This window comes from Octodon degus, unplaced genomic scaffold, assembly GCF_000260255.1.
Source record: "Octodon degus isolate 3935 unplaced genomic scaffold, OctDeg1.0 scaffold00101, whole genome shotgun sequence".
In the NCBI taxonomy this organism is placed as follows: domain Eukaryota; kingdom Metazoa; phylum Chordata; class Mammalia; order Rodentia; family Octodontidae; genus Octodon; species Octodon degus.
Genome location: NW_004524677.1, coordinates 6,908,629 through 6,933,101, shown reverse-complemented (window position 1 = coordinate 6,933,101; position 24,473 = coordinate 6,908,629). Strand labels below are relative to the sequence as shown.

At 42.3% G+C, this 24,473-nt stretch overlaps 1 protein-coding gene across 1 annotated transcript in view; it reads left to right on the top strand.

The window, feature by feature from the left end:
- The window catches only part of Dchs2 (dachsous cadherin-related 2), a 262,455-nt gene that overhangs the window by 168,176 nt on the left and 69,806 nt on the right, over positions 1–24,473 (top strand). Inside the window, exons 4-9 of the mRNA XM_023723670.1 lie at positions 7,292–7,528; positions 8,746–9,762; positions 12,846–13,033; positions 14,541–14,640; positions 19,683–19,837; positions 21,268–22,111. Coding sequence (XP_023579438.1) covers positions 7,292–7,528; positions 8,746–9,762; positions 12,846–13,033; positions 14,541–14,640; positions 19,683–19,837; positions 21,268–22,111 — 2,541 coding nt within the window. The remainder of the gene's footprint in view (positions 1–7,291; positions 7,529–8,745; positions 9,763–12,845; positions 13,034–14,540; positions 14,641–19,682; positions 19,838–21,267; positions 22,112–24,473) is intronic.

Sequence of the window (24,473 nt, the reverse complement as noted above, 5' to 3'; positions counted from 1 at the left end):
TTCTTTTAATTTTTTTAATCTTTCATTTATTTCTTTATTTGGTACAAGGTCTCATTATGCAGTTCAGACTTGTACTGAGCCTCCTGTCTCTGCCTCCTGGGCTCTGGGATTACAGGCATGAACCACCACGCCCGGTTTTGGTGGCCAGCATGGCACCCAGGGTTCTGGAGCCGGCATGGCGTGCACTACCAGGGGTCAGACCTGAGCCTTTGTGCTTGCCAGGCAGGTGCTTAGACTGCCAAACTATCTCTCCAGCCCTGGAAGTAGATTTCTTTATTTTATTTTATTTTTTAAATAATTTTATTGAGACAGAAGTAGCAATAAGATAGTTTCAAAACAGGTTAGTAGGACAGATACGATGATGAATACGTTACATATGGTTGTCTTCGTAGTAGTAATTCGTAGTACTAGATGCAGACAGGATATCTTGTCTAAACACTATTAGTTCAAAACTTTCTTCTCATTGAACTAAGAGGAAGTAGCTGTATATCTATGCTAACTATTTTTTCCATAATTTTATTGAGAAATAAATAGCAATGAGACAGTTTCAAATCAAATTGGTTGGACAGTTCCAATAATTGACACATTGCATAATGCCTTCCTAGTGGTTATTTGTTGTACAAGATGCAGACATGATATCCTCTTTACAAAGACTATTAGAACAAATCCCTCTATTCCTTGAATTAAGAAAATGTAGCTATGTATCTATCCTAACCATTTTGAATACACAGATACAAAATGATCATTCATCTATATCCTTTTTTTGTTTAGTTCCATCATTTAAATATTATATGTGTGTGAACTCAGCAAAATATGCCAAAATAGTTCAGTAGTCCATAATAGTATTGGATCTTCCACTTGACTGACAGTGTCAGAAGTTGTTGACCTGAGTCCCTTACAGCTCAACATAACACCATGGCTTTATTTCATGTATTTCATTTTTATACTTTTCTGCTGGATGGTTAAGACCAAGATAAAGCAAGACCTATGTAACAAGAATTGTAGCTTTTGGATCTCATAAGGTCAGCCAAATCCCCTCGGGATTTATCCTGAGATCCTGTACCTCAGATTGTAGATCCTTTGTCAGTGTCAGCCATGTGGATGAGTCACAGCCACTACTTGGCCAATTTGCTGTCTGTGAAAGCCTGAGAGAATGTTTTCTCTCCAAGTGACTGTCCTTAGGCACACTCTACATCATCGATCACTTTCCTCTTTGACCCCCATAATCTCCTTGGTCAGAAAATTTGGGACACAACTGAGTTACATAATGTTACAGTACAGGTTCTCATATGTCCTGAGTCTTAATTGACCTTGGAAGGCTAGGGCCAAAATGTTGGCTTTCCTTGTGGCCCTCCTTTTTCTCTAATTTTTGGTCTACAAACTTAGGTTGTTATCCCTTCAGAAAAGAAGCTTATCGTTATTACCATATAATCTAGGTTATTGAGCTTAACCTCGCTACCTGTCTGAATATCAAACATCTGAGGCATAACATGGAACAGGTATTTTTCATCAAGTATTGATATATTAAACTTTAAGTCCCTATAGAATATGACAAAAAGTTTAAAAAATTAAAATATAGTTTAAAAATAGGAATAAAGAATTATATATGTTTATACTTTGGAAGTAGATTTCTGACTCTCATCTTCTACAGATTTACTTCTTTGAATGACCATCATATGCAAAGTTCTGCATTTGTGTAGCATTTACCTATTATAATTGTAAATCTTGCTATGCCTTTCTCACCGCTGATAGTTTTTACTTATGACTTATTATATTTCAAGTTTTGCCATATGTTACAGTGGCACATTTTGCTGGTAATTCAAATGTCTGAAACATTATTTTTCATTTCAAGTTTATGCAGATAATTTCTAGAAAACATATTTAGCTCAACCTCAGGGAATTATTTAGTGGAATATAGCTCTTATAAAAATCTTCACTTGCTAGCTCTGAAGCTTCCATTGATATTCACCCTTGAAGATTTTTACATTATAAAAATCCTATTTTCGCATGAGTGTCTTCTGTGATTATTTTAAAAGCCCATATTTTAATGTCTAGTCTAAATCTTTATTATAGTGTGCAAGTTTCTTTCATAGCTCTAAAGAAAGGTGGCACTACAGCTACGTGTTGCTTAACGTTCTAAAAACTGAGCACAGCAGGTCGTGTCATCTGCGGGGTCGCTGGCACATGTGGTACATTATTATTATTATTATTATTATTATTATTATTATTATTATTATTTTCTTTTGGCAGAACCGGGGATTGAACTCAGGGCCTTGCACTTGCCAGGGAAGTGCTTATTCCACTGAGCCATCTCCCCGGCCTCTTGTGGTGCATTATTGACTGAAATGTGGCACAGAATGCATGCATACCGTTGAGTAACAAACATTCTATTTTCCTAAATACCTTCAATATTTTAACATATACCTTTTTTTCTTATCATTTAATGTCATTTTAAAGTGCAAAACCAAAGTGAAGTAGGTGGGGGTTGGGACTTACATTCTCTTAGTTCAATGAGAAGAAAGGTTTGTATTAATATTGTTTAGACAAGATATCATGTCTGCATCTTGTCCTCTGAATAACCAGTATGAAGACAACAATATGCAATGTATTAATTATTGTGACTGTCCTACTAACGTGTTTTGAAACTGTTTCATTGCTATTTTATTTACTCACTACAATGAATAAAAAATTACTAAAAGGAAAAAAACAAAACCAAAGCGAAAAGTAAAAACAAATAGCAGTAGCAAGACAGAACCAGAGTAACAAACAACAATACATATTTCAAGACAAGAATAAACAGAATTTCAAGACAAGAATAAAAACCTAACAGTGGTTGTTGTTTTACATATTTTCATCATCAAATCTGTTGCTCAGATGAATAGACATACAATTCTAAAGTGGTCTTTATTTCCAAGACTTCTATGAGAAGAGAAATTGAAGAAAATCATTGTGAGAATTTTTGTTTCAAAACCAAATAAATTATTGGTCAAATAATTAAAGAGTAACACTTTCAATCAGCCTTAATTTTTCTCTTTTTTTACTTTATTTTCTAATTTATTTTAAAGAAATATACTGGCTGATAAGTCATTAGAAACTTATCAATTTAGAAGAACAAAAGAAGAGGTATTCAATTGTGTTTTTTGTATTACACTTTGCTATCTTCAATGTAGCTGCTCAGATTACAGAAATTAGTATATAACATTAGTCAAAGTGAGAATTTCAAATATTAACTGCTGCTTCCAAAAAGCTGATGGAAATTAGTACTACAATCATCTCTATCCTGAATATATATTTGCATGATTTAGATACAGTGGAACGGAAAGAAACTGAACATAAAGGAGTAAATGATGAAGATGAGGGAAAGGTAAAAATTAGGGAAAAAAGCAAGGGGGAAATGCATACCTTCTTAATCACAAAGTTCAGTATGCTCCTTGCATGGGTCTGCTCCTCATCATGGACCAACTACCCAGCATGCAAATTAAAGAAGAAAAATTTTCTGACTTTTAGCTCATGGGTGACAGTCTCCAAGAGAGACATCACGGCTGCAGGTCATGACAGGCAGAAGCTCCCCACCCTTGGCAGAGAGGATGAGGGGACGGCACAGAAGAAGTGGCCAGGGCCTGCAGTCCCCAGGGACAGGCCCCCATGACCCACCCAGGGCACCCCAAGTGTGCATTACTAATTTCCTGAGCATCTCTCGAGACACTCAAGGCAACAGTTGAGATTAACACTGTCATTGTTGAATGTTCCCAAACAATGAAAATGTAGGAAGTAGAAAGTGAGCTGCCACCTGACCTCAACCAACAGACGTGACTGACCTATTTTCACACTTACTCCCGTCTTTCCATATTTCCCAGTGTGCGTGCATCTGATTGTGCTCACACACAGCACATGTGTCAGTGTTAATGGTTGAACTCTTACTGTTCACCACTCTTAATAATCCTGCACTGGGCAAGCCAGATAGCTCGGCGGACTAAAGCGCCTACTTGGGCAAGCTCAGGGACCACAGTATGAGGCCTGCTCCCCAGCACCACATGCTGTGCTGGCCCTGCCCCCGGGGCAAGCAGGTGGCAACTGAGACTGGGCGTGTGCCTATAATCCCAGTGCTTGGGTGGCTGAAAACAAGAGGATCACTAGGAGTCTGATCTGTGTAGTAAGACCCTGTGGATCCTGTACTAAATACATTAAACAAACAAACAAAAACAGTCCTACACTGCGGGATTTCACCTTGTATGCAGTATGCATTGTCACAAACAACTTAGGGAACATTAAGGTATAAAGTAAAGAATTGTTTTAATTTTTATTTTCATAATTGATGAGTTTCAGTATTATTATATTAACATTTTGTTCTTTATCTAAGCTGTCTGTGGTTACCTACTGTTAACCTAACTTTTGTTGATTAGTATTTTCGTCTTTATTATAAAACCTGTGTTTACTATGTATAACAAATTGTTGCTTATTTTTCAAATGTTGTTTCAATTTTATATAAATCATTGACCAGCATAATGAATGCATACATGGATGATAAGAAATCTAAGCACTGATAAAGTGCAATGTGCTCAGGTTATAGTAAGGATGTGTACTCAGGCCATGGTGGGGCCCTAGAGGGTGGTACTTGGCACAGGCCACCTGTACCAGAGAAGACTTGAGCTGTGCTTTGAACTATGATAAAGAATCATGAAGTCACAGGAGATGAGGAAGACACTCCAGGAAGAAGGTGCAGCAACCTACAGAGTAAAGAGCAAGGTCTATTCTGGGAATCAAAAATAGTTTACTTGCCCCACAGGGAAAGGTTCAATATAGAAAGTCATCGTAACACAGGTCTGGGAGCTGGACAAGGCCAGTTTATGAGCAATCACTTGCTATTGTACTTTAAGGCAAATAAGCTTTTAAATTTAAGGAGGTTATTGTTATGTTTAGGATTTGAATTGCAGGAAGGCGCTCCTAATGCATGAAAGATAGTCCAGGTGAGGTCGGTCTAGAGACAAGAAAACCAGGTCATGTCTACTTGAGACAAACATTCATGTTTTTCACTGCCATCATCTTCAAAAGGGCAAAATGAAATCTTTTAAAAATTACTCTAACATTGGAGCTGAGCTAACTCTGGAAGAATATACACCTGCAGGGTGCTTATATTTGAGGGCAAAAGGGCTTTTTGTCTTTTGTTTTCTTCTGTAGACATTTGCAATTTTATTTTAATCTAATACAGACGTTAATAATTAAGCAATTCACTTTTTTTTCAACTTCACATCAAAACCATGAGGGAAGTATCTGCCTTGGAAATCTATGTGCTAATGCTTGAGGGACTTGGTGGGCTATGGCCTCAGTACTAACCCGAATTCTAATAGAGCTGCTAAAAGCTCGTGCAGCATCAGTTGGTATTTTTAATAATACTTTACAGTACTGTAATTGAGAATGCTTACAGTCTGCTTTGTAAAGGTCAGGCTGACCCAGAAATGGTGTCAGGAGTAGGATGATCAGTTCGGTGGAGCATGCTCAGGACAAAGGAACCAAGGGGGAAGGGGCTTAAAGTCATGCTAGGTAAGGAGACACTAAGGAAAAATGACAGCTCACCTGTATCTGTGACTGTCACACTGTGCACCTTGGACAGATACAGTTTTATGTAGCAACTGTGTCATAATAAGCTGGGGTAAAGGAAAATGGGGATGTTGCATTAGAGGAGGTCTAGCGAAATATTTGAGTTAGGATAATGACAGTGTCACATGCTAAAGAGAAGACATACTTCATTAAACTTCTGATAGAAATGGGAATGAGGAATTAAAGTCATTAATATACAAGGTTTTGACTTAAGAAATAAATTGAATGGGTGTCATATTTTTATGCCTAAAAGACTAATACTTGTAATATTTTGTGCCAGCTTTTTATACACTGATGAAACTGTAAAATGCTTTCTTTGAGCCAGTGCTTGGCTAGTTGGACCAGGAAAGATTTCATAAAGTTCAGCCATACCTATTTGTACTTAAATTTATTAAATAAGTTAAGTTTGGATATGTTTTCTCGTTACATAAAACCAAAAAAATTGATCTACTGGTTGAGCTGCATCATACAGATTTCCATGTTCTCAAATAGTACACCAATGGTAGAATTAACCATATGAAATAGTTTTCTTGGCATTAATGAATGTCATCCTCACTTGCCCCTAAATGCCACCTTCTCCCACAGGCTGCACTCATGAGCTCAGCCTGCTGCCGTGCTGCCATGGTTTTACCAGTCTCTGCAGCTTTCCTGATGTGCAGCTACTGTATTGTACCTTCTCACCACAAATGCAGAACGTGTTGCAAAAGAGAGCTGTCCCACATGGCATCTGGTCCAGGATACATGTCCCACACCTCAGGAGATGCAGCTTCATTTTCATCCTTGGACTTTGGGCACCTAGGCGGGCTACACCCACATGAGCCCACAGGAGGCCACTTCTGAGTTGTATGCCATTTCGTCCTCCCAAGCTGGTGAGACAGTAGTAAGAACTGAAAAGGGCAGAAGCCCAAAGAACATTCTTCTAGAAAACTGACACACTTCCAAGACGTGTGAGGTTTCAGCGCTAGGAAATATTGCTGACTTGACAGGATTTGGGCCATCATTTTGCAGGGATGCTGCAGGTAGTTCCTTGGTTGTAAAATTAGGGTGTCAGCTGGAGCTCTCAAGAGAAACAGAAACACTAGGACGAGTGTATGTGCATAAAAAGATATATCTATATGCATACTGTAAATATACACACATAAGGAGCAAGAGATAGAAAGAGAGGGAGAGAAAGAGGAAGCGAGGGGGGAGGGAAGGAAAAACAGGGAGAGAGTGAGCATATGAACAGTGAGTCAGCTCGCGCCATTACAGAGGCGGACGGGTCCCAAGCTCTGCGCCCAGGACAGCCAGTGGCACATTCCAGGCAGATGATAAGTGGGCCTGAGAGCCTGGGAGAGCTGGGAGAGCTTATGTTCCATTCAGAGTGAGAAGGCAGGAAAAAGAGCCACGTCCAGGTTTGAAGACAAGCCGCAGGGAGAATGCTCTCTGTTCACAAGTGTCAGTGCTGCCCTCGGGTGACTAGACGAAGCTCTTTCTCCACGTTAAGGAGAGGGGCTCTGCGTTCAGTCTGCAGATTTACCTGCAAGCAGTCTAGAAGCACCATCAGAGGCACACAGGGGAATGTCTGATCACACGCCGGGGTACTCACAGCCCAGTTAAATTGACTCATAAAATTAACCATCAACTGGATTTAACAATCAGGTGTTACTTAAGCGTGTATTGCATATATTAATTAATTCTTTCTCCTGCCCAGGAATTATTTACTTAACATCAACTCTTAGTCATCTGGAACCCACTACAGTGTTTCTGACCATCTGTGCCCGAGATGGTGGCGGACTCACAGCGGCCACCAATGCTGAGGTCACCATACACGTCCTGCACACCACACTGGGTCCTGCTGAATTTGAAAGGCCCAGGTATTCCTTCTCAGTTTCTGAAGATGCGCCTGTAGGCACTGCAGTTGGAACAGTTCAAGCAAGAGAGCCCTTGAGTGAGTATTTGCTTCTTCCCAGGCATCAAGGCCCAGTGCGGGAAGACTTCCTGCACTCTGTGATCTCCTACAGCTCTTCCTCCACTGCGCCAGGCAAGCAGACAGACACCGCACAGCCCGTGGCTTGTCCTTGTCCTTTCAGCACAGTTTCTCTCCATCCTATATTCTTTCTGATAATGAAAGCTATCAGCATTTTTAAAAGAAAGCCTAAAACAAACAGAATTATGTAAGAAGTACAGTTTACAATCTACTCAGCAAAATACCATGCTTTAAATGAATTCTTTGTACAGCTTTTACAAAACTGCATCTTGCCATTTTGTTGTTGTTTTGTTTGCTTGTTTTCTGTATTTAGGACTGGGTCTCCAGGGTCTCACTACGTAGATTGGACTCGTAATGATTCTCCTGTTTTCAGCCTCCCAAGTACTAGGATTACAGGTGCATGCCACCACCCCAGTCTTAATCGCTGTGTCAGCGTGCCCCGCTGGCCGCGCTAGCACAGTATGCCGGGGATCCAGCCCCAGGCTCTGCGCTCTGCCTAAGCAGGCACTTTATCCGCTGAGCTGAGCTATCAGGCCAGCCCTCCCTTATTTGTTATATAGTTTTCACTATTCTGTGTGCGTGTACACTTTCCAGGTGAATTGCCCCTCACTGTGTCTGATTTTGTAAGATTCTATGTTTAAACACTTTCTTTTTGCTATCAATAGGAATGATTTGAATTTTTTACTAATACAGATAGTACTTGAACCAAACTGCTCCTATGATCCCCTCACGTGTGAAGGTGCTGAGGCAGGACTGCTCGCTTGAAGACAATTACCTGGCCTAGGGGCCTGCTCTCTGCCCTCACCCGCCCTTTCTTTTTCCCTCTCCACTTCTGTGGCGTAGTTGGTCGCTCATAGGTAGACGAAACATTATCATAATGTGGCTTCCTCGAGCATGTGAGGACGGTACCCAGCTGGCTAGCTGAGCGTCTGCCCCTTCTACTCCTGCAGGACAGCCAGCGAGGCCACGCCTGCTCCTTGTCCACTGGACGCCCGCGGTGCGCACCCAGGGCTTTGGAGCCGCGCGTGGGCGTAGGGCTTGGAGAGCAGAGGCGGGAGGGAGGCCCAGCCGGTGGAGCATCATCCCGCGGGCACCGTGAAAGTCTCCGGCGCCCGCTTGTCCTGCATGTCTTTGCTTGGCGCCCACAAGGATCCATTCATTGCGAGCTCTCTTTTCAGATTCCTCAGAACCCATCTCTTACCGAATCTCTTCTGGCGATCTGGAAGGGCAGTTCTCCATCCACCCGTGGCTGGGCACAATTCGCACGCGGAAGCCCCTGGACCACGAGGCGCGGCCCGTGGTGGTGCTCACCGTCCAGGCCCAGCTGGGCAGCTCGGCGGCCTGCAGCAGCACAGAGGTCAACGTCACCGTCCTCGACGTCAATGACAACCACCCTGAGTTTCTTGGGGCTGCCGAGGAGATCCGAGTGTCCGCGACCACACCGCCGGGCGCCACTCTGTTCCTGGCGCGCGCCGTGGACAGGGACAGCGGGCGCAACGGGCAGCTGCGCTTCTCCCTGGCGCGCCCGCACCCGCAGGCGTTCGCGGTGCACGCAGGGCTCGGGGTGCTCTTCCTCCGCGCGCGCGTGGGGCCCGACCAGCCGCCGAGGCTCACGCTGACCCTGGTGGCTGAGGACCACGGCGAGCCCCCGCGGACGTCCCTCTTGGGGCTGACGGTCGTCGTCGAGCCACAGGAGCCTGGGCCCGGCCTGGCTTTCGAAAATTTGGTCTATGGGGTGGAGGTGAGTGAGTTGGCCCCGCCCCGGACGCAGATCCTGCAAGTGCGGGCGGGCACCCTGGGCCCGGGACGCGCAGTCCTGCGGGTGAGGTACGCCCTGGAGCCGGGCGCCGACGCGGCCCCCTTCGGGATCCAGCCGCTTACGGGATGGGTTTTCCTGCGGCGCCCTCTGGACTACGAATCCACGCAGACGCACCGCTTCAGAGCCTTTGCCTGTGCCCCGCGGGATGGAGCGTTGCAAAACGTGAGCACTTCGGTGATTGTCCACGTCCTGGACGAGAACGACAACGCCCCTGCCTTCTCCAAAAGCCAGTTGTTTCTCAAAGTGGAGGAGAGCCCGGTGCCCCGCGGGGTGGTAGGCAGGATGGCAGCCTCGGACGCAGACGCGGGCAGGAACGGACAGCTGTCCTATTTCCTCTTGTCTGCAGGAAACTTTTTCAAGATGAATCCCAACACAGGTAACATTTTGTACCTTCCACTTCTTTAAAATCCATATTAGGAAAACTAAAATATTTAGGTATGGTTTCAGTAGAAATACATAGTTAAAATTACAGTTTTCGGTGAGTACAGCACTGGATTAGAGTATTGCGTGATGTTAAAATGAAGTTCAAATTGGAAAGGTTTTCAGCTAGACGGACCCGTATTTCTGTTCCCTCCCACTCGCTGGTGGCTTGTGACGTCACCTGGCGATGAATGACATCAGTCATGAACTGCATGTGATGGGGAGGAGAAGCTGTCGCGTCGAATCTTCACTCTACCTTTCCGACATCCAACCTGGAAATGCTTCTAGCTGCGTTACAGCTGCACACAATGCTCAGCGCAGTTCACGTGGGCACAGGATTGCAGAGTAGGAGCAGCAGGCTTTGGCTACACCACAGGTAGGCTGCTGTCGTCGCCGAGTGCGTCGCAGGTTCATCTAGATTTGTGGAAGCGCGGGATTGCTCACACCATAATGAAGTCAGCCACTAGCATATTTCTTAAAACCCCATCAGAAGGCTGGTGACTCTGCTGTGCTTACACTGAGTTAGAGATAAAGTCAGAATCCCATAGGAATAAATCCTGTGTAAATGTTTTCTTCACCAGCTATTCTTTTTTATTACTGTCAGGTCATGCTCATGAAATATAAGCCACACATTAGTTTAGATGTGAAAATCGCTGTAAGGATCTATGTCCTGTTCTCTCCTTGGTAAGGAACTGGAGAAGAAGGCAGGACTCTTGCAGCAATGGAATTATTTTTTCAACATCTTAATTTAAAACTTAAATATAAAAGGATATTATGCTTTCAAATTAGTGTTGTATGCATTTACAAGGACTTTGATCCTACAGCAAAATGTATTTATGCTGCAAAGATAACTGGGAAAACAGATCCAGATAGCCGAAGTCAAGTCGCAGAGCTGGCCAGGGGCACAAGAAAGCCTCTAAAGCATAGCGTTTCAGAGGGGAGCACTTCGGTCACAGCCCGTGCTGTGGGGCCCCTACTCCGCAGTGAGGTGCATTTGGACTCGCTCTGCCCCACTTCAAGCCCATGTTGTGCAGGCAGGAGGTGTGGCAACGAGACTCCCCTGCCTCCAACGAGTGGGGCTTCACAGCAGGGTGCAGGCAGGATGTTGTCCTGATCTACCCCTCCCTGCCCGGAGCCCCACTGCTCGGCAAAGGCCGCAAAGGAGTGCAGAACAGCTCTGCTTGTTTTCCCTTCCACACACCTGTGGCTTTCCCAGCATTCTAATTCGCTTAGTCATTTTTTTTAAATGTGCAAAGTACAGTTGGTCCAGGACCCAGGTTCAGAAGACCAGGAGGCTGCTCCTCATTTTCTTGCATGGCTTCAACAAGTAGCTGGACCCCAGAATGCCTTTACTGTGCATAGTGGGGCTCACTCCAGACACCATCCTGGCTGTGCTCCAGAAGGCCAAGAGCCACGGTGCTAAGTCGCCCAGGCAGTGCTTCTAGTGGCTATTTGAAAGAGCTTGGAAGACAGTGCACTGCTCACCTGTCCTCACTTCCAGGGACAGCGGGGCAGGACAGGGCTGCATCTCCAGTGCATGGGCAGTGGCCCTGGCCCCCCCAGCCTGGTGCTCTGAGCAGTCCTGGTGGCCACTAGGATTCTGGGGCCCCCTGATCAGCCCACCTGGGCCTTGTGGGCACCAGGGCCAGGCCAGGCGTGAGGACCTATTTCACCTGACCTCCTAACAGCCTCTGCCTGTCAGTCAGATTCATGAAATAACAGTGTTTGCTGTTCAGAATTTGGAATTTCCAGAGAACTACTGTTTAGAACTTGAAAAATATAGCTGTACCTATTATGTCTACTAAATTGCAGTTATAATCAATATTGTTTAAATATAGTTTATGTGGTAAACACTGAAGTTCACCCCTCCAGTTCAGTGACATCCAAATGTGAATTTTGTTTCTAGTTTCCCTGCCTCCCTCCCTCACTCACTCACTCCTTCCTTCCCTCCCTCTTTCCCCTCTGCTTGCCTCTTCCTCCCTCCCTTCCTCCCTCCCTCCCTCTTCCCTCCCTCTGTAAATTCAACGTCATTTTATTTGAATTTACAGGGAGAAACCCTTAGCCATCAGAAAGTTTGGTGGCTGAGCATGGTGGTGGTCCCTACAATGCCAGGACTCTGGGAGGCAGAATCAGGAGGACAGTGAATAGCCACTAGGAGCCCTGCCTGGGCGACTTAGCACTCCAGTGAGACTCCAAACATGAAAGCCAGAAAGGGCCGGGGCTGTGCGATGCCGGGTACTGCGGGAGGCGGGCTTCATGCTTGACAGATGCCGCTTCGTGCTTGCTTTCTCACATGGAGGTATCTTGGCGCGCACTGAGGAGACCCAGGGCCGGCTGTGTCACGCAGCAAGAGGCCCAGGTAGGGCGAAGCAGGCCCAGAGTCACGCCCACGTCCTCGTGGCTGAAACACAAATGGACTCAGCGAAGGTAGCACGGGTTTATTCACTGACACAGAAAACAAGGTTTGTAAAACATCGGTAGTTTCTTAGACAATTGCTATCTGTCAGCATACAAACATTTCATTCAATTAAAAAGAAATTGTATACTTACATGATGTGTCATCCCCTAAAGAATATTATTTTCAACAAAGGCACTTTGCCACTGTTGCTAACAAGTGCTGTGCTTGCAATAATTTTTGGCTTGCCGAATCCCCTTCGATCTGCGACTGTATTCCTCTTGATGGCTCCCCAGGAGATCATTAGCTGGGAAACTGGGGCCCAAACCCAGAACTCGCCGCACCATTGTTCAGGTGCTGTTTCATACAACGGCGGAACATAAGTGGTAATTTGATGAATTCATTCTGCGGGGTCGAAATGGTTGATGGCAGATGATTTGAAATACAAAGCACGCCAAAGCTGAGGTGGCATTTTCAAGAACAAGCTCAAGAAATTCTTTCAGTGGTACCAGAGTGGGACTGCTTCTGGGTGTGGCCTCAGGCGTCATGCTGTGGCAGACCCTCCTTCCTCCTGGGGGTTATTTGGAAGTGGCCCCCGTGGCAGGCTGCAGCTCACAGCGTCTTTGTCTTATCCTGCCCCTCAGGTGAACTGATCAACTGGTGGGCCCTGGACCGCGAGCGTCAGACGCAGCACCGGTTGACTGTCCTGGTGGCGGACCATGGCTCGCCGCCGCGAAATGCCACCACTGTGGTTTATGTCACAGTGACCGACATCAATGACAACAGCCCATTTTTCCCACAGTTCCTCCCTGGGAAGGAACTTCACGTCAAGGTTTGTGGAGCAGCCTTCAATGAGCTCGTAGCCCTCCCGGTTGTTTGTTTTGAGCACCATCTTGTGGTAGGAAGTGTAAATTCTCAAATCCGTCCGGGCATGACCTTGTGCACACAGGATTTCTAAAGGACCAGGAAATCGTGCTAGAAAAACAAACAAACAAAAAGATGAAGAGAAAGTGTGCATATGTATTCTTTGGAATTAAACCACTAGCTGCTTCTGGATGAAGGAATACTTGTTCCTTCATGCGAGGATAATGCTCTTGCGTGCCTCACTGTGTAGAATCCCCGCTGAGAAATGGCACCGAGTGAGAAGGGGACACAGGTACAACACGGTTGCTTGTTTGTTTGTGTGGTTTTTAAAATTTATGTTTTGGTACCGGGAATCAAGCTCAGGACCTTGGGCTTGCCGAGCAGGCGCCGTGCCACTGAGCTGTACCCCCGGCCCCACAATCTGTAATCCTACAGTGGGTGGATGTACATGCAGTAATTGTAAAGTTTCCTCCTCTTGAGCTCGTACACAAATTTCTGCTTATCTTTTTTTGTTTCCATGTCTTTTATAACATAGATAGCAAATTGGCATATATTAGTTCTTACATATAATTAATAATTATATTTCGGAGGTGCTCATAATTTTTAATGAATATGTAATAAGAGTAAAAAGACAGGAAACTACTGCTCTGAAATGATTGAATTAGATATTTAAATTGCATTTCAATATGCATACTGAAAAACTCAAAAAGGTATTGATGAAGTTAATCATTTTGATCTTCCAAAGGCAGATTTACAGAAAATTTTTACGAAAGCAAAAATTATCAGATCATCATGATTTATAATACTACCATTAACATATCTGGTGCTTAACTAGACAATTGAACTCACATGTGCATTTCAATATTTTGAAAAGTTCCTGTTAATTAATGGTTCTTGTGTAAGGTATATATCCTGAAATAAAGGTTTATCAAAGCACATTTTGCATCATAATAGCCTCTTAAATTATAATCTCAAAAGGTGATAAATGAGAATATGCTAGAATTATTTTAAAAGCCTAAAATATCACACTGTTTAGTCTTTTCTTTTTCCTTCTTTGTATGGAGTTAGTTAAAATGGCTGCGAGTAGTTGCACATTCCTGTAAACCCAGCATTCCAGAGGCTAAAGCAGGAGTATCCTTGAGAGTTTGAGACCAGCCTGGGCTACAAAGTGACCTCAAGGCCAGTCTGAACTATATAGCAAGTCCCTGTCTCATAAAGACAAAAAAAAAAAAAAAAAAAAAAGTTAAAATGCCCTAGTTTGTCCAAATTGAGGAAAAGATTTAAATTTATCAGATGGATTTTTTTTTTTGTGGACATTTAGCCATCTAATTTTAACAGGGTACACATTTGAATTGCATGTGATTTTAAAATAGTTAAATACACTTAGTGTATTGTGTTTTTTAAATGCAAAGTCCCATTGATACTTATTTTTAAGATTTCGGTGACATGTCTATAGTTATTTGTTTTTATGGCAGGTTCTGGAAGACCAGCCAGTAGATATGTTGGTTACAACTGTGTTCGCGAAGGATCTTGATGAAGGAAACAACGCAGAAGTTATCTACTCAATCTCCTCAGGTAAAAGTTAGTATTCATAAAGGATGAAGAGATTTCAGCACACTCTTCATCAGCTTGAAAAAAACTGTGTTTTAGTTTGATTGCTTAGAACTCTCCAGGTAGCTTTGAACATAACACCAAGTGACAAATACAATTCGGAATACACTGACTATTGCCAAGAGACACATTCGCTTTTTAAAAAAAAGACAATAATTCTTTAAGTTTAGTGAAAACTCACTGCTATTTTTTTATCCTAAACAGAAACCACCTCCCTCAAGTGAGAAATCTGCAATAATTTAAAGAGTGAATGAACTTTCATTGAAAGTAAAGAAGTAGCTAGTGGAGAAGAAGCAGAGTTTACTGTGTTATGAGGTCAAAGGTCTATGAATGTTGATGAAGACTAATTACTATTCAGGTCAGAATACATTTTCCTAGCTGCATCTTACCACACCTCAAAGGATATATGGTTGCATACATGGGAAGCATCAGGCATACTCTTGTATTTTCTCTTAGGCAGTGCAGGGCCCAGATTTGTCGCATGACCTTCAGCTGCTGTTGTGTCCTACATCATTTGAAGCGATGTTTGTTGCTTTGTCTTGATGCAAACATGAGACCAAGAGACAAGCTTACTTTTCCCCAAATATAATTTGATTGTCTTCGTGTCAAACTCAACAACTATGACAGGCAAAGCTTTGAAATATAGTAAGACAGCAACTTCTCTGGGAGCAGTGTCATCATACAAAACCCAACAGCATTTACACTAAGAAGTTCGTCACAGGTTGTGCCCACTCTGGTGAGTTCATTCACATAACCCGTACATTAGGGCAGATTTGCTTGAGCGGAGTGCAGAGCTGTTGACACGCTCCTATCTTTCTCATGCAGGACCTGTCCTCAAATTCTATGCTTCAAAAATCACTAAGTCAGAATCTGTGCCTTTTAAGGGATATAGGAAAATTCCAATGGAGCATATATGAAAGCTTGCTGTAAAAAAATTACAAAATAATATGGAAAGTCATAGAAGACAAATTAAATTAAAAACTGAATCATGTTCAGCTTAGGAAGACTGAATAGCCTAAAAATAAAAGCACTAATAATGCGCTTATTATTTTAATATTTACAACAAAATCTCAATAAGTTTTGGTGGAATTTCACAAACTGGTTCTAAAAGTCACATGAACAGCTAAAACAGAGGGTAAGGCAATATCAACAGAACACGTAGGAGATTCACCTCGTGGATCTGGGCTCAGAGAATTTTCTGAGTAAGACAGTGTCATACAAACTTACTGATGAACAAATAGATCAGTGGAAAAGACTAAAGAACGTGTCTCACACGTGGAGACTTGAAGCATGATATGTCGGGAGAGGACAGAGACCGACATCCGATCCTTCGAGACTGATTACTCGTGTAGGAAAGTAACATGTCATTTAGAGCTACCTGCTTCTCCGCATATCAGATCGAAGTGTGATTAACCGCTTTCTTGTAGGAAGAAGATAAAGGATTGTATGACATGGAGGGTAAAGAATGATACTTAAACAAGAAGAGCAAAAACTCACAAAGAAATAGATACAACTACAGTGAGAGTAAAATCTTCACGGAAGATTCCGTTGTCTATAATGTTATGTCAGGTCACAGATTGGGACAAGGCCGTTGAAACCCATGTGACTGATGCAAAATTGTGTTCAGACTTGATTAAGAGCTCCTAAAAGTCAACAAGGAAAGGGCAGTAATTGAATAAAACGCTAGACGATGATATCAACGGGGTGAAGGATTCCGAATAATCAGAACTGAGATCAAACGCGCTCAGCTTCCCTGGTGGGGCTGGGTGGGGGGCAGTGAAGTCATAGGGCCGACCTGAAGGTCTGCGCTCTGCGCGGGGGTGGGCTGGCTTCTGTGTCGCACTGCAGAGGCCTCGTGTCCGTGTGCAGAATGCGTCGAGAACAAGACAGCCTCGGTAGCGAGGGCAACAGGACAGGTCTGCTTGAAGCACTCACAGCAGTGACAGGGGAAACACTTCATTGCATTGGCCGGCGCAAATCCTGGAACTTGCATTGTCTCAAATAGGCTCCCTCCCACTTTAGTCTCTTTTTTTTTTCTCTAATTCTATTTTTTTTTTTTCACATGTGAAAGAGAGCATGCGCTGTCTGCCTTTCTGAGGCTGGCTCACCGCCCGTAGCATGATGGCCTCCAGTCCCATTTGTTCCCTTTCAACACTCGTGTTGGAAAGAAAGCAATTCAGAATGCACTGAAGACCTACAGAGATGACGTGAGACTGCAACCGCTAGAAGAACAGCAAACACTTGAAGGCATAGCAAGGCAGAGGCGTCCTGACTATGGCTCCAATAGTGTAGGAAATACAGGCAGAACTAGCAAGTGGGATTACATCCCGTTAAAAGGCTTTTGCACAAGGCAGGAAGCAATGAAGAGAGCCTGCAGAATGGGAGAAAGTCTTTACCAATTACCTTTCTGTCAGAGGAGTACTATGTAAAATACATAAAAGACTCAAAACGTCCCAGAACCAAATAGTCTAGTCAACAAATGGGCAAACGAATGTTTATTTCCTTAAAAGAAGAAGTACTAATGGCCAATAAGCATATAAAAATGTTCAGTGTGTTTCACCACTTGGTCTAAACACACTGATATTCCACCTTAACTTGGTCAAGATGGTGGTCATGAAGAACACACACACAAACACACACACACACACACACACACACACACACACACACGAGCTATAATCCTCCTATAATAATACTTAAATTAGGCAAAGTCAAGTTAAGCATATTTATGAATTCATGGACTAGAAAGATAACTACACGTTAGGTAGGAAGGTGGCTTCCTACAGAAAAAGAGCAGGGGATGAGATCTGGTGGCACAGACCCACCACTTTATTTACACTTCGTCATTGCTTGGAAGGGCTAATGAGTTATTAAGCAATTATCAATCTACAAGGTGATACATTGATGTTTATCGTGTGTTCTGAATGTTTCACTTGCTGCTCTTTAGCTTCCAAATGATGCTTGGGGTGATCGGCAGAAGACTATAGTGATGTTTTTACTTGCATTACATGAGTGAGGCAACTACAGCATGTAATCATATCAAGTAACCTGATAAAAATTAGTGTAATGGAATGAAAATACATGTCGTATTGATGAAAACATTCTTCACTGTCCCTGTGAGACTAAAAGGAGGAGGTTGAAGCTTAGAATCACAGCTAGCACGGCGAACACACTTCCCTGCCCGTCCTCGGAGCTTTGTAAAGGCAACGTTCTTTCTTGTTTGCCTTTATGTCCCCCCTAACTACTGATGTACCAGCCAGAGTTAGTCACTCAGCAGCTGCTGAGCCAAATAATGGAAGACTTTTCCACGCAGGCTTTGTGTGAGGTGCTTTTTTTATTTCCTTTCGATTATATAAAGTTTTCTGATTTTATTAAAGGAATGCAATCTGCTTATTAACTAAAAACCATATGATATCAATTGAATACACATGAATATGAGCTTATGATACATTTTAATGCATAAGTATTGTCTGTCGACTGCAAATAACAATATCGGAAACAGTGAGTGTCCTGAAAGTCTGGACTCTAATCCATTTTCCCTAAAAAGGAACCAGAAATCCTGGGGAAATGGCCGATTCCAAGTTTTGGACAGGCAGTCCACAGGCAGAGCACATAGCCCTGTGACAGCAGATAAAGAAGGTCCCTAAAAACAAGGAACATCCTGCTGAGAAGGCCTGGGATCTTGGCTTCAGTGAACTAAGTCCCGGCAGCGCGCTGATGCACACCCATTTAACAGCAGCTTAGTGACGCTTCAAACGAAAAGAGCGAAACTTTGCTGATGGCAGCTGAAGGTCTAGAGGGCATTACTGACCCATCAGTATTCCGCAAATGATGACAGAAAGTGCAGCATTTCCTATAGTGAGTTGACTCTCTGGGGTGGCAGAAGGTGGATCAAGGACTTTTCTCTTTATTGCAGTATTCCAGCTAAGCAATGAAGCAGAGACGATAAGGCAGGAAGCAGGACATTACACACTTCACAATATTTAATGCATTCGTAGCGTAGGCTCTGAGGCAGCAGGACCAACACGGAAACCTGAAGGTAGCCAGACATGTGCTTCCAAAGAGAAACACAACGTTTATGAAGTAAGTAGTTTTCCAGAAAGCCTGAATCTGATCGGTTCTGTGCATCTGCTTCCCAATTTAAGGACAGCACAGGACAGAGGAGCATAAGAAGCTGCAAATTATATGCAGCAGCCAAGTGTAGACCACGGGAAGCTTCAAAACACATGATCCAGTGTCCCCACGTCAGTTGCAGGGCAAGGTCAAAAAGATGGACAGTGGGCAGCGATAGGTTGAAATGTGTGATGTATGCATTTTGTTTTGATGTTAATTTGAACAAGCAAACAGCTATTTATGGCATGACTGAAAACTTTTAAATTTAGTATTTGATGGTATTGGAAATCTTTTCTTTCTTTCTTCTTTTTTTTTCCGGAACCAGGGATTCAACTCAGGCCCTTGTGCTTGCCAGGGAAGCACTATTCCACTGAGCCATCTCCTCAGCCCAGAAATCATTTTTTAAAAAATCATTGTTTATAGTACCATAATGCCTTCAAGTATTTATTGTTCTTTGGAGAAGCATGTTTATTTGTAAATAGAAGAAATAATGTGATTTCTGAGACCTACTTCAAAAGAAAGTATATAAATTAGAAATAGGTGGAATAAAAGTTTATAGCTATTGATGCCAAATAATAAACACAGAAAGCTCATCATATCTTAAAATTGTTTCTTGTTCATATTTTAATGGCATCTTTTAGTTTAAATGTATTTGAAATTGCTATATAAAAACAACATATAATGAGATACTGTGCGGTATTTTGATACATGTATACATTGTATAAGGTTTTATTTGGTTAAATATATCTTTCTCTACGAACATGTTCCTGGCTCTTAAGGAGCTTAGGGAAACAAACGTCCCCAAATGATCCCAAGTCCACTGGATTCATTGATGCTCAGGTTCCCATCTTGTCAGTTAACCCCAGTCTCGAAATTGTTTTTGTGTGCAGAAGATTATTCTGACCATTTTAAGATCGACGGCAACAGCGGTGAGATAAGAACAGCCACGACACTTGCCTATAGCCGCAGACCCTCCTACAGGCTGACGGTGGTCGCCAGGGACCAGGGCCGGCCTCCACGGCAAGGCCGGGCGCTTATTCGCATTCAGGTAATGTTGGCCGCGTGAAGTGTGGAAGGTGTGCTGAAGGTGCCACGTGACTTTTATGCGCATGCACAGAATGAAGGTACATCTAATGTGTATTATTCCAGAGTCACGTTGCCCACATCCGTATTCTCATTACACGGCACTTATTTAAGTCCAAATAATTTTTTTATCGTTTTTGCTGTATGGACATTTATGTTGCTTTGCTCATCATGAACGAATGTTGCCTTTTTATTTTAAAGAGAAAAAAAAAAAAACAGTAAATGTGATACAGGATTTCAAAACAAGGTGATAGGAAATTAACAATGGTTGCTATATGGCGTACTGTTATCTTCAGAGTAATTGCTCAGATTACCAGATCTAGGCATCCACAATCGATCAAACAACATCAGCACTGACTTCCTTCAGTTGTTTCTAATTACAACTATCTGGAAAATTTGCAGGAGAAACTGGGTGGTTAAGAAATAGCCACGGAGTGAATCATATAGTTTAATGCAATTTTTAATTTGGATCTTGATCATTTGGTCAAGATCCAAATTTTAAGGCTTCATTAAAATCATAGAAAGCAAACAAGTCATATAAAGTACTCATAATAATTAAAAATTGTACCAACCAGCAAAATTAAGATGACTGTGCATTATTGGATTTCTTTGTTGATGTACAGTATAACAAGATATATACAGATATATACAATCAATGTATATTATAAAGTACATGTTTTATGTATATGTAAACTCAAAAATATGTTTCCTAAAGAGCTCTATTTTCCAATTATACTCTTTAAACATTAAGGAAGTGTGTGTTGGGAAAAATATACATAATCATATCTCAAATTTTTTTTGTATTTCCGGAAATGTCATCCTATTTAAATGTATAAAAATGTCACAATGGATAGACATTTAAATGAATAAAAGACGTCATTATGGGTAGATTGACCCCTAGGATCCAGAATAATTTGGAGAATTGCTCTCCTACCTTCCAATTCAAGACTCACAAGGCTACATTTCAACATAATCACTGCACAACCTCACCAAACTATCATACATTACAGCAAACTGAAAATCAGAAAATGCTGGCATTTCTTTTTTTTAATGTATTTTGGTACAGGGCCTACAGGGTCTCACTACACGGATCGGACTTGTAGTGATCCTCCTGTTTTCAGCCTTCCGAGTGCTGGGATTACAGGTGCTTGCCACTAAGCCCAGTCTTCTGCTGGTATTTCTTATCACCTCAGTATTACACAATTTCGATCTCCTGACCATGCTGGAATTATATAAAAGATGTTCTTTCACCAATTAGCATGTTTATATCACATGAATAGGACTTAGCTTCCCAGATGATGTCATAGCATGTATTAATATTTGCTATCAACCTTTAATATCTAGTCAATTATTTAACTATTCAATATGAATAGCTCCTACTTATTCTGATTCCAGGTGATACCACTGTCTGAAGGACAAGCTATCAGTTCTCAGAATATCCAACATCTAGTTATACCAGAGAATACGAAGCCTTCCAGAATAATGAACTTGATGAAGTCACCTAGCCACCTCCGGCAACATCACAGTGGAAAGCTACACTTCAGTATCATGACAGATGACAAGAATGGCCACTTTGAAATCGACAGCTCTACGGGAGATTTATTTCTCTCTAGGGAACTTGATTATGAAACAACCTCTCATTATCTTTTCAGGGTGATTGCCAAAGACCGTAGTGAAGGTCCTTCCGTGAATAGCACGGTCTTCCTTAATATTGATGTGGAAGATCAAAACGATCACTCTCCAGTCTTCCAGGATGAGTTCATTGTTATCAGCATAGAAGAGAATGTGCCCGTAGGCACCCTGGTGCACACATTCAATGCCAAAGATGGTGACGGTAGCTTTCTGAACAGTAGGATACAGTACTCCATTGAGTCCCCCCAGCCTGGAACGAACCCATTTCTCATTCACCCCTCATTTGGCACCTTAGTCACCGCATCCTCCCTGGACAGAGAGAGTGTCCCAGCCGTCATATTGATGGTCACGGCCTCTGACCAGGCTGTGAATGTGACAGACCGGCGCACAAGGTCGCTCATAGCCAAAGTGGTGATTTTGGATGTGAATGACCACAGCCCCACATTCTTGTCCTTGCCTGTCGCCTATGTAAGAGAGGATGCCACTGTTGGCTCCTCAGTGTACCGTGTAAGAGCTCAAGATCCAGATGAAGGAAGGAACGGCAAAATAACCTACAGCATCTGCTCCGGAAATGAAAACATGACCTTTGTGCTGGATAAGTTCTCAGGTACAGTGCCCTGCAGTCAATCAAAACATTCTTATTTTACTGTGGTAAGAAAATCTAACATGAGACTTGCCTTTCCAACAAACACAACAGATCTCTAGAACTTCCTCAGCCTGCTGCACTAAAACTTGCTTCTTACCATCATCTCACACAGCCCCTGGCCACTATCCACTCTTTGATTCTATAAATTTGATGTCTTAAACTTCTCGTAGAGGTCAAATCATGTAGTACTTGGCTGTTGCAGATATTGCTGCACATGACAGAATTTCCTTCTTCTTAAAGGCTGACTAGTGTGCCCTTGCACATGCGTACACCACATTTTCTTCATCCACGCACGTGATGATAAGCATTTGCTTTGCTCCTGCACCTTGGCTACTGTGAACAGCTGTGCAGCAGAAATGGGAACACTATTGCCTCGTGGAGATCTTGATGTCAGTAGTGTAGGTTGAATATGCAGAAGTGGGGTCGCAGGCTCTATGATAGTTTTACTCAATTTATAAAACATTTCTGCGGAGGCTCCATATTTGTCCAGCTAAAACATTTTGCATTACCATCAACAATGTGGGAGGGCTTGCTTCTCCACATCCTTGGCAACTTTTCACCTTTTTTATAGTAGCTGCCCTAACAAATGGAATAGTAGTTCGTTGTGGTTGTGATTTGCTTTTCCCTGATGATTACTGACACAAAACGTTTTTCATGTACTTGTTGACCATTTTTATGGCTGCTTTCAAGAAGTGCCTATTTAAGTTCTCTGTTCATTTCTCAATCTTTTTTTTTTTTTTTTTTTTACAGAACCAGGAATTAAACTCAGGCCCTTGCACTTGCCAGGGAAGTGCTTATTCCACTGAGCAATCTCCCTGGCCCCTGCATTTTTTTTCTTGTCTAGTTGCAAGAGCTCTTCATGTATTCTGGTTAATATCCCCTTATCAGTTATATGGTTTTAAAATATTTTCTCACAACCCATAGTTTCCTTTATTCTTTGCTTCATAGTTGGGTGAATTCTCATTGACTTTGCTTTTTTTTGATCTTATTTATGAAATCATCACCAAAAACAATGGTAGAAAGGTTTTCCTCAATGTTTTCCCAGGTGTTTTGTTCTTTCCCATCCTGCCTTAACCTTTAACCCACTTTGAAATTTATTTTTAATGACTGACAGAGGATATGGGTTCAGCGTCATTGTTTACGCATGAATACTCGGTTGTCCCCCACAGTTCATTGACACGTCTGTGCTTTCACTGTCAGGTGTCTGCAGTACTCTTTTCCAAAGCAAGAATGCTCTTTCTGGGATCTCTACACTTTCCATTCTCTAGCTGACTGTCTTTAGGTCGGTAAATATTCTTTTCATTGCTGCACCTTTATGATATGTTTTGAAGCTGGGAAGGATGGTGTCTCCAGCTGTGTTGTTCTTTGCCAAGATTAATTTGGCTATTTTGAGATTCAATAAGAATTTTAGCATTTATTTGTCTTTCTTCCCCAAAAATGCTGCTGGAACCTTCATAGGCTCTATGGGTCATTGTGAATGGTTTTAACATGTTAACAGTATTAGTTTTTCATCCCGTGAATGTGGGATAGCTTTCCATCTGGTACATGTTCTTTAATGCCTTTCATCAATGTTGTGTAATTTTTGGTTTGCCAGCTTAGATGTTTTTTCATAAGTATTTTATTCTTTTTGGCATCACTGTCAGTGAGATCTTTTTATTTCTTTTTCAGACAACTCCTGGTGAGTGCATAGAAACCCAACTGATTTTTTATGCTCATCTTGTATTATTAACTTGTAAGTCATTAGAATTTTCTGTTTAAAGATAATATAGTGGATGGACTGGGGTAATTTTACTTCTTCCTTTTTATTTGGGTGCCTTTTTGTTCTTTTTCTGTCATTTTAATTAAAGTCTCATATGACTTGTTTGCATTCAGGCTTTTCATTTTCCCTTGTTAAAATAAATGTTCTCAAGATGTAGATGCTTTAATAATTTTGCAATTTTGACTTCCTTTAGTTATACGTATAAAAACTGCAGAGACTGTATTTGTAGAACCAGTGTTAATCGGCCTGTTTGGTAACGTAGATATGTTCTGTAACCACCTCCCCTCTCACAGGCTGTGTGTCCACTAGCAGACTTCTCTGCACCCCCGTATGGGTCCTTGGAGTAGGAGAAGGCACCAAAACTAAATCCAGATGGCAACATGCCTGGCCAACAGATCAGTTAGAGACTTGGACAAGGCAATTTACCTTTAGGTTTGCAAATAGATGGAACTACTGTTCTAATGGTTAAACTCCTGTGGACATGAAGGTTCTTGTTTTTCACATCAATTGTAGCATTTTATTTTTCTTGAAATGCTTTTGTTCATGTAGGTTGGCAATACATAG